Below are 13,787 nucleotides of genomic sequence, written 5' to 3'. Positions count from 1 at the left end.
TAGGTAGAAATCCAGAAGTCTTTCATAGTCATTTTGATAAGGGTTTTATCGAAACCCTGGGGATTTTTGTTTGATTTGGATTTTTACTGTTTAACTCTGTATGTTTTGTTGTGGCTGAAGCACAGAAATGTTGTATTGTCATACTGGAGGATGTCCATTATAAAAATCTGATGTATTTTTTGTTTACAAATACTATACTGCTGCTTTCTGTAGCTGTAGAAATGAGAGAAAGACGTCAAGTGTTATCTCTGACTGTAATAAATTATTACAATTTATTTTATTGTGTAACTTTGGTTATGGGGAGTTATAAACAACTTTGCTTTATTTTTTTTTTCTTTTATCTCTTTTATGCTTTATTTTCTTTAATTCTCCTTTGCAGTACTTGAGTGAGTCCTTTTGGATTTTTTTTTTTTTTTTTTTTAATTCAACCTGCTGTGCAGTCAATGCCGAAGCTTTGCTTTTAAGTCTATATTAAGCAAATCTCCTTGCTAATATTTGAGCTAGAGAAGGGGGACCCACAGAGGCAGTGTGTGACAGCACATATTGTGGAAATCCTGTGCTGCTCACGTAGCTTATTTCCTACCTGGCTTGGTGTTTACACTTGAAGAGCTGGGTTTGTCTCATTGTTGAGCAATGAGAAGCTGAAATATGTTAAAACTTTCTGGAAAACAAAGCAAGAAAAACTCACCTTTGGGACAATAGTTTTAGTGTTCAGTGTATTTCATACAAAAATACTTGATAATAATTCAATAACCCATTCCAAGTATAAATAAGACTTTCATGGCATACAAAAATGCTGTCATACTGCACACATAGTACATAAAATACTCATGCGGTAGGACATGCTGTTATTTGTTTTTTGAGTGGGAAGCTGGCAACAAGAGAAATGGTGTTAGGTACTGTTAGAAGGAGCTGATAGTAGAACTAAGGATAGACAGACATTTACATTTATTGATTTAACTGCAATTCCATTCTTCAGTAACTTTTAAATATATTGATCCTATACATCTTCTGCTCACACTGGAAAATGGGGTAATTTGTTGGTATGATGTTTTCATTTGTAAAATATTACGATTTTCAGAAAAAATAATCTTTGTTTTGAAGCTTTGTCTTCAGCTGTGACTGAGTGAATGCATATTGATTGCCTGAAAGCTCTTAAGTAAACTCCAGCACAATTTTTGCACAGTCACTGAAGCAACTCTACATATAAAGCAAATAAGGGTGAGAGGGTGGTTTATTAGCATACTTAAGATAATTTCTGTTAGTTTTTAGTGGGTCATTTGTGAATTGTAAGTAAAATAATAAAAATTCTTTTTCTATTCTATGAAATGAATCACCCTTTTTTTCCTTCTGCACTGAATTATTACATTTTGTTTCTGATTCTTCATGTCCTGTTTAGTATCACAGCAACGTGAAGTTGTATAATTTTGTCATCGGGCTTATACTGTACAAAGGGCTGTTAAGTGGTGGGGCTTTTTTCTTCCAGAGGCAGTGTTGGGAATGGGAAGCAGTGATAGTAGCACTGTGTTAATAGGAACAGACACTTATCTAATAAAGGTTTATGGAGGACACTGGAGTGTGTTACTGGCACAAAAATCCCACTCCCGAGTCTGAACCCATCTAAATTCTCATGGTTGAGAGCGTGGTCTCTAGAGCTTCAAAGCTGATAGATTGTCTGCAGTTCAGAAAAACTTCCAGACCTTCAATCATTACTGATTTTTATTAATCAAACAAGACAAAATTATAGCTATCTTGGGCATGGGGTCATTCACAAAACCATCCCCTTTCCATTCACCAAAGTATGAGGGAAACCAAGTGCAAGTCAGTTTTGTTACAGTGCTTGTTATTGACCTAATTAAGTGAAATGAGTCACCGTGGCTTCACATGCACCGTTCTGTTTTGTAAACAGAAATATTTGAGCGCATACTTCACTTGTTGTAAGTGTTATACAAGCTGGGTCTGTAGTTAGTCACAGCTATGAAAGCAAAGAGTGTTTCATTTCTTAGCTGCTCACCAGTGGTTTTCATGCCCTGTAGTGTGCCCAGGGCACTTCAGACAATTATTTTAGCTTGTCATGGCCTGACGTTTGATGGCTTAAGTAAGCTGACCTTGTGAATTTTTAATTTTGCTTTCTTGTCCATGCAATGTGATAGTCTTAACTTACATTTTATTTCTCACTCCAGGACTTCTACCACTTTAAATAGAAAATCCATGTTGAATTAAGGGTCCTGCCTTATTATTTTGTTTTCAGTTTGTTCAGTATGTGGTTACCACTGGTCTCAGTGAGCATCTGTTTAGAACAGAGCTGGCTTTATTGTTGACTTGCAGTCTTGATAGTAACATACTGTACTGACTTAGCTTTTTCCACTGTCACTATTGTAATTTGTTCCCAAATGTAAGTATTTGGGTTTTGTCATAACACAAATTTGTATTCAAATAGCTGGTCTATTTTTTGCATATCTGCTGCATTGAAAATTTTGTCTTCTACTGGCTTCACCAGGGATGTTTCTGAAACAGCATTCTGTTGCTCTTTGGCAAACTGCTAGTGGAGCCGAAGAGCAGAAGGTGCTTTTTTTTTCATTAATAGGTTTAGTTAGGAAATGGTATTTCAGATACACCCCTTTTAGGGGTCAGCAAGCTTTTTATTCTTTAAACATGTTTGGAGCCTCTAACTTAAGTTCCTTCTGTTGTTAAGAACAGCAGAACAGAAGTAAAGTTGTGTGGAAGTTTGGAACAATTTCAATATATTACCTATTGAGAGCTGTGCTTCTTTTGCCACATCCCTTCTCAGTAACAGTTTAGAAAGTAGAGCATCTTTCAAGCACGTTTTTCAAAGCAAGAAAAAGCCTTCGTTAACTGAATATTTTCAGTTTGATGGTAGTAACTTAAAACAGTAAATCTTAAACATAGGTATCAATCTGACAGCAAGCAGAAATGTTAGTAATGGTGTGGCAAATCTTTGCTTTCTGCAGTTTGTGCCTTGGAAAATTAGACTGGAAGCATGGGAAGCAATTTTTAAAGTCCTTCCGCTTTTTCCTAACTACTGGTTTTAGGAACCGAGTACAGTGCTGGCTGTCACTTTCTATAAGTGAAGCTTTTGAGGCTGCAGCACATTTCCAACAAGGAGATGCTTGTTGAAGAACTGGTTTTTTTGAATGGTGGCACTTGTTAAGAATGAAGAGCGGTCCTATAAGTATGTGGTGGGGTGAGGAGAGAGAAGTCAGGGAGCACTTACACCTTCTGAGAGAGAAGGACACTGCTGCTCAGGAAAATACATGTGTCTGAATTCTGAAAATTTTTTGCCAGTAAAAGGATCATAATCCTGCAGCAGGTTGCCTTATCCTCAGAGAGGAACAAATACCACTGTTCTGTCCAGATTTTTATAAATTTAACAAACTTGGCTTTGTAGGAAATAACTGTGGTCTTTTTGCTTAAATACCTCTATATGCAAAGGAGGAGATGTATCCTGAGTGCTACTGAGGGGTGTAGTGGCCATTGTTTAAAGGTGTTCATATGTGTAAATACGTAGTTATTGACATTGCAGGTGTTAATGACCAACGTGCTTCTGCATGGGGAAAGCATGGGGGAGGGCACTTCTCCCAGAGTCGTGCTTTGTGGAATGCAGAGTTGCAGTGTAAAATAACGTTAAGGCTTTTATTCAGAAATAGTTGTGGAATGAAATTTCATGTCACTGTAAAATCAATTTGAATCTTAAACCAATTAGTGACCTTGTAGATCTTGTGAGAATATTTAATAGAATATTGCACATCTTGGTTTATTTTTTAATGCCTACGTGCTTTGTATTAAATATAAAATTGTGAGGTTTATTTATTTTATATAAAATATAAAATTATTTCAATTTTCTGTAGAAGTCTCATATTTTAATTATGCTTTATGAAGGTATGTGTTCATTGCTATACCTTTTATACCAGCATTAATAGTTTTAAATTATGAAATAGCTTTCCAATCTTTTGGGAGGAACTGCTTTTCTACATACCTGCTTAGGAGCCCTTCTGTTTTACTATCCATTTAATTAGATTTGTTAGCTTCTGATTAGTTTATATTAATTTAGCTGAGAAATTTATGCTTGTGCAACAAATTCCAATGCTTAGAAAAACAACAAATTTACAAAGAACATCCTGGTGTGATGTTTTTTCTTAGCAGTGACTGATTTTACAAGGAAAAGATACTTGCTGAAGTTAATTCTGCATAATGTTACATACCCTTGTTTTGTGTTTTAGGCATAGGCAAACTGCATCTGTTCATGTTTGCTCAGAGAAATGCTTTTGTAGTCTTTGCTTCCCTCTGAAATTGTTTTAATGGCAGTTGTAAGGCAAGTGCATAGTAACTAGCATGAAATAAATAATGCAAGTATAAATCTGTAATATTATTACTTGAGCTGCAGTAATCGTACTTCATCAAAATCTGGTTTTCAATAAGATGTTGCTCTGTAGTCTCAACTTGTAGAATAAATGCAGAATCTTAGAAACATAAAATACACTAAAGTGCTACTCTTTGGGGAGCTGTTTGGTCTCTGGCTGACATCACTGTACCCTTTTGCAAGGGTTACATCTGATCAAATGGGACTAATTTTGAAAATGTAGGGTGAGATGTCTCTGAGACATCAGAGAAACAAAACAGCAACGGCACAGTTAATGTGTTGAGCGCAGTTTCTCTCTAAGGAGGACTGTAGTGCTAAGATGTTTCCAAAATGTCTAAGCATTACACTGAAGAGTGAGCATTTCTTCATTTATTTCAGCACCCTACGTTAGCCCAATAAGAGTACCAAAGAGTGTACAGCACAGTAAACAGGGGCTATGCTGTTCAATTAAACAAGCCTATCAGTATTGCCAGCCTCAAGTACACAGCACCAAACTATGTAGGCATTTTTGATTTCTTTCATTTGCCTTTCCTTTGAGCCCCTAGGTTAGTCTTGATGCACCTCTAATTGATAAAGCCATGAATGTAGAAATTTAAGAGCAATAACCTCTTGTTTCTGTTCTTAAAAAAAAAAAATAAACTGTGTGAAATATATATTCTAGGGGCTTTAAGTTAGTCCCGTTGTTTATATTTATGTGATTCAGTGTCATACAGCAGACTTTCAGCAATTATAAATCTTCAGGACTTGCAGGGGGAGAGAGGGCTTTGCTGATACTTGTGACCAATATAAAATTTGGTAGTTGTGGGAAAGCAGATTTGCCTGCTTCACCTCTGTGGAGCAGCAGGACTTGGAGGATATCAGAATTCCTGGTATCTGATTCCATTTGAGCATCTGTGCGTGACTTTTATCTGATGCTGCACCTTGTACTTGCACCTGTAGTTTCGATGTGTTCAGGGTGGTTGGCTGAGCTTGGCAGTCACCTAAGAAATCAGAGAGTGTGAATACTTGTGTGAACAGTCTGTGGGATTTGGTCAATGTGAAACTCCAGAAAGGGCTGTGCAGCTTAGTGTGTCTGTTGGCATAAAGCTTAAAAATTAGTCTGGTTTTGGTATGTAGTTTATTTGTAGTGGTTATATGTATGTAATGCATAAGATGTAGATTATGTTTTCTTGAGTTCACTGCACTGTATTTATCTATATTTTATGCTAATGCTACTTTCTGTGACCTTTTCTGTTTTCTTTTTGACATTTAAAATTGCATATCTTGTGTAATTTTCCCCTAATAAACACTTTCTAAGGAAATTGTCCTGCTTCCTTGACAGTTGTTTCGAGAAGTGCGAATAATGAAGATTCTGAATCATCCCAATATTGGTAGGAGCCCTGCATTTCTGCAGACTTTTTTTCTGTTACGCTGTTTACATTTTACTCTATTTGGCTGTATTTGAATGATTTGCTGTAAAACTTTTTTTGGAGTGAATAGGACAGTAAGCATCCAATGAATGCTTCATTGTGTCACCTCCTTTATTGACTTTGCTTGCATCAAGAATTTTGCTCAGAAGAGATAAACTGCTCAGTCCAGAAAAGCCTTACACAGAGTAGGAGATAGCAGCTCTCCAGTCTATCAAGTACCCCAACTCCCTCTTCTATTGAAATCATTCTTGAGACCCAAAAGCATGAGTTTTCTTAGGTAAGAGTAGCAGAGCTCCATTAGTTCAGTCTAGGAAAGACCCCTGCTGACTAATATTTCCAGAAAATTAGAATTACCAAGTATGTAATTTTCCCTTTCTGCTTTAGTTCTTTCACCTACCCCACAGCTTCAGGGCCCTACTTTGTGATGACAATTCTTCTGGCTGAGGAGGGCTGGACAGTCTTGTTCCAGAGACAGTTAATGGTCCTGAATCGGCCAGAGGGCTTGTTGCATACAAGGTATGGATGAGGTGTACAAGTTATTACGTGCTAGGCACTCCCTTCTCATCCCTTAAATTGTTTGTTGCTTTTTCAGCATTCATAGCTTCTGCTGGTTTTTGTTTTCATGGGGGTGGTGGTGGGGGTGTGTTTGTTTTAAATGAGTGGTTATATTGCAATCTGAGGAAAGTCAGACTTAACATTTCTGGTATCCACTTGGTTTTTAGTTGGTCAGAATCTCGGATTTCTGACTGTGAGCAGTTTGCTAGCAAAACAGGGGATGTTTGTATGATCTTAAGTCTGTCAAATTAAACACTAATTTCAGCATGAAGTCGTCTGTACAGTGTGCATAAACTTCTGAGAATTGTGAATTAATATGCTTTATTATCAACTGTGATTTAGAGATTAATTTTTGGTCTTTTTCCCCCCTGAAAAGAATGCTAACCTAAAGGATTTAAAGTTTCTATATGATTTAGCGTTATCACTGGCCATAAATTATACTCATTCCATGAGTATAATTTGTTTGTTTGTGCTGTGCTTTTACTCCTGGCTGCAATCTCTCATTCATTTTTCTTGCAGTAAAATTATTTGAAGTTATTGAGACTGAAAAGACGTTGTATTTGGTAATGGAATATGCCAGTGGGGGTAAGTGGATTCTGAAATGTACATTAAGGATAAACTGAAATGCCAGTTACATGCCTAGAAACGCTTTAAGGATTTAATGGGTTATTCCAGTCTGGCCTTCAGAGCAGTCCCAGGGCAGGATTTCTTGACTCTGTTAAGTAACCTCTTAGGTTCGTGCTCGAGGGTAGTTCCCATTCTGAGGTTCATGCTGCAGTATCAAGAGATAATCTGGCACAGATTCTGGCAAAAACTCTCCACTGGTATTTATCTGCTATATTTAGGTGAGTGCTGGTGCCTCACTTTATATTGCAAATGTGTGCCAAAGCACTTGAGGAGGCAGATCCGGGATGGGAATCTCTAACACAGGAGGGGGAACCAGCAGGCTCATAGCGAGAGGGATAGAGAGTGAGAAGCTGCTTAGCATCTGAATGGGAAATGTTTGAATGTGGGACGAGAATCCAGCACAGCCAGTGACCAGCTAGGAAAGGCTGCTGTCAGACAGTGCAAAGATGAGGATCTGAAAGGCATTTGAGCAGCTTTATTAGGAAAAGAACAAGAAGGAATCAACAGAAATAATATAAATTACATTAAGTGAAGCCACTAGAGATGTGCAAAACAAATCTGGTGCATAAGTTGCCTGATTCCCAATGTGTCTTACACACAATATGAATATTTTTCATTATTGATTCTGTTTGTTTCACAGTGGTGAAGTAAATTTGTTTTAAAAATTGAAGAAGCCTTAGTATGAAGAGTTCAATTTTTACTTCTTAGTTATTATTTGTCTGAATGAAATCAAGTGCGAAAAGTCAAAAGGAATTTTTCTTGGCTGCTTCTATTTCCTTTCCCTTCAAGAAGAGGAGCAGCATGGGGTGTGTGTTGTTTTCAAGCATGTTTTGATTGTGTGTGGTAACGTAAAAATATAATACTGATGTGTTGTCCTTGTCATGATCAGGAGAAGTGTTTGACTACCTAGTTGCACATGGAAGAATGAAAGAGAAAGAGGCTCGTTCAAAATTCAGGCAGGTATGAAATTAGTGTGTTCATTCTTTGGGTTTTGTTCCTATTTATGTTGTTTGCAGATAGATGTGAGTGCGAGCAAACGTTTTACTTTAAAAAAAAATTGTTTTGATAATGTTTATTAAAGCTGCACTGGGAAAAAAAAAAAATCCCCAAAGAGAAAAAATACCTGCTTCCTACATACTGTCTAAAAGTAGTAAAACTGATTTACATTTTCTTTTAGTCAGTGTTCCTAAGGGTCACTTTTTAAAATTGTGACTCACTTGAGGTTTGAGTCTGCTTCTGAATATTTTAGAATTTTACAGCTGTTCTATCTAGAGATGTTGATATGATGACAGGTACTGCCGTGTCATGTCACTCTGTTTTTATGAAGGTTATTCTATAATAGGCTAATATTCTTATTACAGACTTTCTCATTTTAATCCATTTCTTACCCTCGTTTTAGTGATTGTTTTGGAAAAGCTTTAATCAGATAAATATATCAAGTTTGGTGATTTCCAGAATTAAGTTACATAATTAACATTTAAAGAAACTGCTCTTAACATGCTGTTTCAGACTTGGTTTTTGTTGTATATGTGAAATACAGGAAAGTGTTGAATGAATTGTTCTGCTAGGGATGAATTGCAAAGATATGCAGTTGATATTTTAGAAGATAAAATCTGAGATGATGTATCTGGCTACTGGCTTGAGGGGTAGATTAATTTCCTTTCAATAGTTATTGCTATTGTATTGGGTGATTTGCATTTAAAAATACGTTTCTCGAATTATCTCAAGTGGCGTGTATTAAACTTCTTTTTAGTAGGAAAATGAGCTGTTTATAGGGACTTTCTAGCTTCAGTATTTAAGCTTTAATGAAAGAAACTTAGGTGAATATTTTTTAAGATAAATGTTTTAGTAATTACTTACATTTTAGTGAATCATATCAGGAAACAAAATTACTAAATTACATGCAAAAACTTACAGTTAAGTTGAAATAAAGTATTTCACTAATCCATCTTGATGTTTCAGATTGTGTCTGCTGTACAGTATTGTCATCAAAAATGCATAGTTCATCGTGATCTTAAGGTAGGTTTTTACTTATTTTACTTTTTGCTGCCTATCATACAGACCTAATTTCATTCTATATATTAGTCCTTGCCTGTGCCTGTGAATTCCTCAAACATGTGAATGAGGGAAGTGTCACTTGTATTTTATTCTCAATTTCCTGAAGCACAAAAATAATGTAGCTTGCCTCTTGGAACAGGGGAGAGACAAGAATAGAACATGTGTTACTTTCATTCCAGTTTTGGCTTTTAGAAAAAGACATGCTCTCCAAAGAATTATACCTGCTGTCATGCTGGTATCCACATAGTGAAGCTGCAGAAGATCAATTGATACGAGCAATCACTACTTAATTAAAATATTTTCAGTTAAAGTATATTGCAAGGATATATAAAACAGTCTTTCCTTAGTGATTTATAAGAAATATGTTAGGTTTGAACTTCTGATTTATATCCTAGTGTTTAATTTGGGCAGGAAAAATCAATTAAGGGTAAACAGAAATCAGTTGAATTTTTTTTTTTTTTTTGATCCCTTCTAGTAATCTATCTGTGTAAACCACCAGACCATATTAAGAGTTCAGCAAATGCAAGTACAACCTAAGCCCTGCCTGAAGTTGTCTTCATGCCAGGTTTAGGTATCATGGGACTTGGACATCATCCTCACCCACTTTAAAGCTGTCTCGTGCTGTTGCTTTGATGTCTTTGAACATTTACAAAGAAAATACTGGTGTAGGTTCTTTCTTACTAATGTATCTGAATTCTTGTGAAAAGCTGAGGTTGAATAATTCCTACGAGGTTTTTTTCACCAGTATCTTTTGTTTTATCTTATAATGCACTGCAGCATTCTTTCAATCTCATTCTTACAAATCTGTTCCCTGATACCTGTCAGTCTGCCAGCTCCTGCATGTGCACATGAGGATGGATAATAAATGCATCCTTTTCTGCTGAGTTGTCCCTGCCCCAGGAGTGTTGTCATCTGATGGGGGAGGTGCCTGCCCAGCACTCTGAAGTCAGAATGCAAGGAGGGAGAAGGGCTGGATCTCACTGAAATCTTGATTAAAAAAAAATTCCTCCGTATCTTGCCTGACTGTGAATATTTTGTCAAGCTCTCTGGAGCTTACTCTGCAGCCACTGCTGCTGAGCTTTGCAGAAGCCTGCACCCAGGCCAGCCAGGACAAGCCCTTCACTGATTCTCTTGGTCCCACACTCAGCTGGGAGTAGGGAGCCAGCCACCTCCTCATGCTTATCTAGCTCTGGCTCCTTCAGCCCAGCTATGTGCCTGAATCTTGCTGCATTACTCAGCATCTTGCATCTTGCTCTTTCTCCCAGAACCCCTTAGAGCCTCCACTTCTCTTCCATAGCACACACACAGCTCACAGGTTGTGTTCTCAAGCTTATGGAAAACAGCTTTGGAGCATTCACACAGGGAACTACCTGCCACGAGGAGTCTGCTGCTGATCTCTTCCCTATTTACAAGACAGCCAGGCAGGCTCTGAAATAACTTTTATTTGATTTTTTTCTGTCTGTCTTCTCTTGGCTACCGAGTTATGCTAGACTTATTTGAAGAGTTCAGAGTAAAGTGTGATTGAGAGCCAGTCAGTCTAGCTGATGAAAAATAAATTCTCCAAAGGAAAAAAGGCTACATGTGTGGCTTTGAGGAGTGTTCTTGCTTCATCTTTTCTTTCCAAGTGATGTGACATCTCTGTCTCATTTAAAACTCTTCTCATGGAGCTGCAGAGAAGGAAAAAGTAACTTTAAAGTGGTGTCTGCATTCTCATCTGCTTCTATTGACTCTCCATGGTATCAGCACATTTAGCAGTTGATATTGCAACACAACAAAGCAGTGGTCTAGCACTACTTCGGATATTTTCGATAAGACTTTTTTGCTTTAATAACAGGGTAAACTCTCTTATTTACAAGTTATTTCAGACTAAACTGGAGAGATGTGTAAGAAAATACGCAAGTTTGTCCAGGCGCTTCTGGTAGAAAAATTGTCTCCTTTTTGCTTTGTAATTATAAACAACTTGTGTAGAAAGGGCTGTAACCAGTTCCAGCTTTGTAATCCTGTGATGCACAGAATGTACTTTTTCAGTTCATGCTTTTTGCTCTGAACATGTAATCAACAAGAGCATCTTTCTATTTGGCATATTAAAAAGGTCTTTTGGTGTTCTTGGTTGAAATAAGGAACCTGAAAGCACTTGCCATAGGGCACTTGGGTAGCTGAGTACTGTTGAACTAGGAGAACTATTGTAATCACAGAGCAGCTGCACTGACAGTGCAGTTTTCACCACAAGGAAAATGAAGTCTTTGTGAAGTAGTGTAGAAGGCTGTCAGATCTGGAAAACAGCTCTATGAGTCTGTCTGCAGGCACATCAGCTGGAACCAGCTGGGATTACAGGTCATGAATTGAAAAAAAAATACTTTCCAGGATAGTTTGTAGAAATGGGCTGTATTTTACTCCTGATAAGGGCTAAATTCTGTTGTGCAGCTATTGGCTTGATATACTGGTAGTTAATTGTCTCCTGTTCTGTTCACTGAGTGTAAATGAAATTATTAAAAATAAAGTCAAACCCAGGTAAAATCATGTTTACCCTTTTAATCAAATCAGCTGACAGATTGCTGCTTCTCCAATTGTGAGCTAAAATATTTTTATATTTTCCGGGCTCAGCTGAGCACAGCATCTGATCAGAGATGTCGCTTTGCTATAAAACTGTTGTTTGCTATAAAACTCTGGTTAATATCTGGCCTCCTGTTGAAAAAGTAGGATTCCTGCTCTGCTTGGTGCTATCTTGTGTTGCTGGCATGCAGATCAGGAGCTGGGACCCAGTTAGATAAATAAACATTGCCCAGTTCTGCTGCACTCCATGCACAAAATCCTTCTCAAGTGATTTGAGAAATCACTTTATTCCCCCAATAATTTATTAGTATTTCTGTAACTTCACCCTTTTAATCTTCTTACCTACCTGTGATACTAAATATAAGATGCTGTTTACTGACTCTCCAGGTACCTGTGCACTTGCATCTATGTATATGTGATACATTGAAGTCACATGACTGCAGCACAGGCATTAATCTTAGATATATAGAATACATTCTATGTGAAAAGAATTAAATACTTGAGCGCTGGCACCTTGATGTTGCTGTTGCTGAAGCAAACTAATAATAAAAGGGAGAGGATTTTTTGGTACAGAATGCTAAGGTTCAGCATGTAGCTTGAAGTGTTTCATCTTAGAAGCAGAAGGTATCTTCTTAAGTCTTAAATTCCTTCTAACATTTACTCTGCCATTATGGTAGATGATGCCTAGGATTAGATTTACTCTCCTTGGCATCAGAAATTGGCATGAAGCTGTCAAAAGCTTTGACTGCTATTCTGAGATGTCTAGATACTTCACTCTAAAGCTGAACTAAGTTATTTCTTCCAGAAAATAAAATGTTCATAGTTGATTCACTAGCTGACTTCTAAGTTTATTTAACCGCTTTTAATAGTTACATTTCTTGAGTAAACATTGCTGATTTTCAGTCCTTGTAACATACGTGGGGGGTAAGTTTCTTCTATTCTGCAAGAAAGAGGCAGATGGTGAACCGTTTTAGAAAAAAACATTTATGTATTTATTGATAAATGATAAATTGTACTATATATATATTTATACTTACTCTGATACAAAAATTGTCTTATTTTCCTCTTAGGCAGAAAACCTTCTACTTGACTCAGATATGAACATTAAAATTGCAGACTTTGGGTTTAGTAACGAGTTCACGGTCGGTAACAAACTGGACACGTTTTGTGGCAGCCCGCCCTATGCCGCCCCGGAGCTTTTCCAGGGAAAGAAATACGATGGCCCTGAAGTGGATGTGTGGAGCCTCGGGGTGATTCTGTACACACTAGTGAGCGGATCGCTGCCATTTGATGGTCAAAATCTAAAGGTACAGTTACAGCCTGAAAGCTTGCCTTCTGCTGGCTTTAGATCTTCCGTGTCATCAGGAGCTCACCTTTTAAAAATCTTATTTTACAGGAGCTGAGGGAGCGAGTACTGAGAGGGAAGTACCGCATTCCATTCTATATGTCCACAGACTGTGAAAATCTACTGAAGAAGCTACTAGTACTGAATCCAATAAAACGAGGCAGCTTGGAAGTAAGTCATTTTGTCTCAGAAAAAAAGGGGGTTCAAATTAAGAAAGAAGAAAATACAACAGTTGCTTGAGAATTCCTAACTTTTCAGGATAGATACTTTCTTCCTGTTTTAAGGGCCCAAAAGTCTTGTCAAAGAAAAAAAAAGAGGAAATGTCCTAGAAACACTGCAGCTTGAAAATAGAAAGTGTTAATCAATGAAAATCTAACCTTAATTGCAGCTGACTAATGACTAAATTAGGAGCATTTCAAAGTGCAAACTGTTCCCACTTGTTTCAGTCAGATAATGGAGCTAGTTCAAAATCTGTTGAAAGGGGGACAAGATTGTAAATATCTTCCTGGAGTTTTTCAGAAAAACAAGACCAGCAGGCAGTACCATAAGCTTTTTCAACTGACCATTTTCATGACTTCTTAAAAAGGATAGGTACAAGAAGAATAACTAGCTGATGGAAAAGAGTGTGGAGTTTCTTGTTTGTTTTAGTGCCATAATACATGTAAACTCTAAGAACTCTGTGAATGATAAGCTAATAATGGCTAGTTATTACTGTTCAAGCCTTTTTTCTCCCTCTTCTGGTAGCTTTGTTTCTGAGTAGCTGGAAAATTTATATATATAATAATTCCTGCTGTGTCCCTCAGGTAAAATCTGTTTTGGGGATTTCTAATGAGTTATGATTGTTGGTGTTAGTAAATTA

At 37.2% G+C, this 13,787-nt stretch overlaps 1 protein-coding gene across 8 annotated transcripts in view; it reads left to right on the top strand.

Moving 5' to 3' along the window:
• Positions 1-13,787, top strand: part of MARK1 (microtubule affinity regulating kinase 1) — a 57,564-nt gene that overhangs the window by 23,962 nt on the left and 19,815 nt on the right. For 5 of the 8 annotated variants that reach the window (XM_066178221.1, XM_066178219.1, XM_066178222.1 and 2 more), the window contains 6 exons: positions 5,703-5,751; positions 6,865-6,930; positions 7,862-7,932; positions 8,935-8,991; positions 12,654-12,890; positions 12,980-13,099. In XM_066178221.1, coding sequence (XP_066034318.1) covers positions 5,703-5,751; positions 6,865-6,930; positions 7,862-7,932; positions 8,935-8,991; positions 12,654-12,890; positions 12,980-13,099 — 600 coding nt within the window. Of the gene's footprint in view, positions 1-5,702; positions 5,752-6,174; positions 6,307-6,864; positions 6,931-7,672; positions 7,779-7,861; positions 7,933-8,934; positions 8,992-12,653; positions 12,891-12,979; positions 13,100-13,787 lie in introns of those variants that run through there. The other 3 variants (XM_066178225.1, XM_066178226.1, XM_066178227.1) reach the window with 3 other exon arrangements.

The sequence above is a fragment of the Chamaea fasciata genome, unplaced genomic scaffold, assembly GCF_029207755.1.
Source record: "Chamaea fasciata isolate MVZ Bird 193981 ecotype frontalis unplaced genomic scaffold, bChaFas1.0.hap1 SCAF_3, whole genome shotgun sequence".
Taxonomy (NCBI): Eukaryota; Metazoa; Chordata; class Aves; order Passeriformes; family Sylviidae; genus Chamaea; species Chamaea fasciata.
Note: the sequence above shows the minus strand (reverse complement) of the source record. Positions and strands in the feature narration are given on the sequence as shown.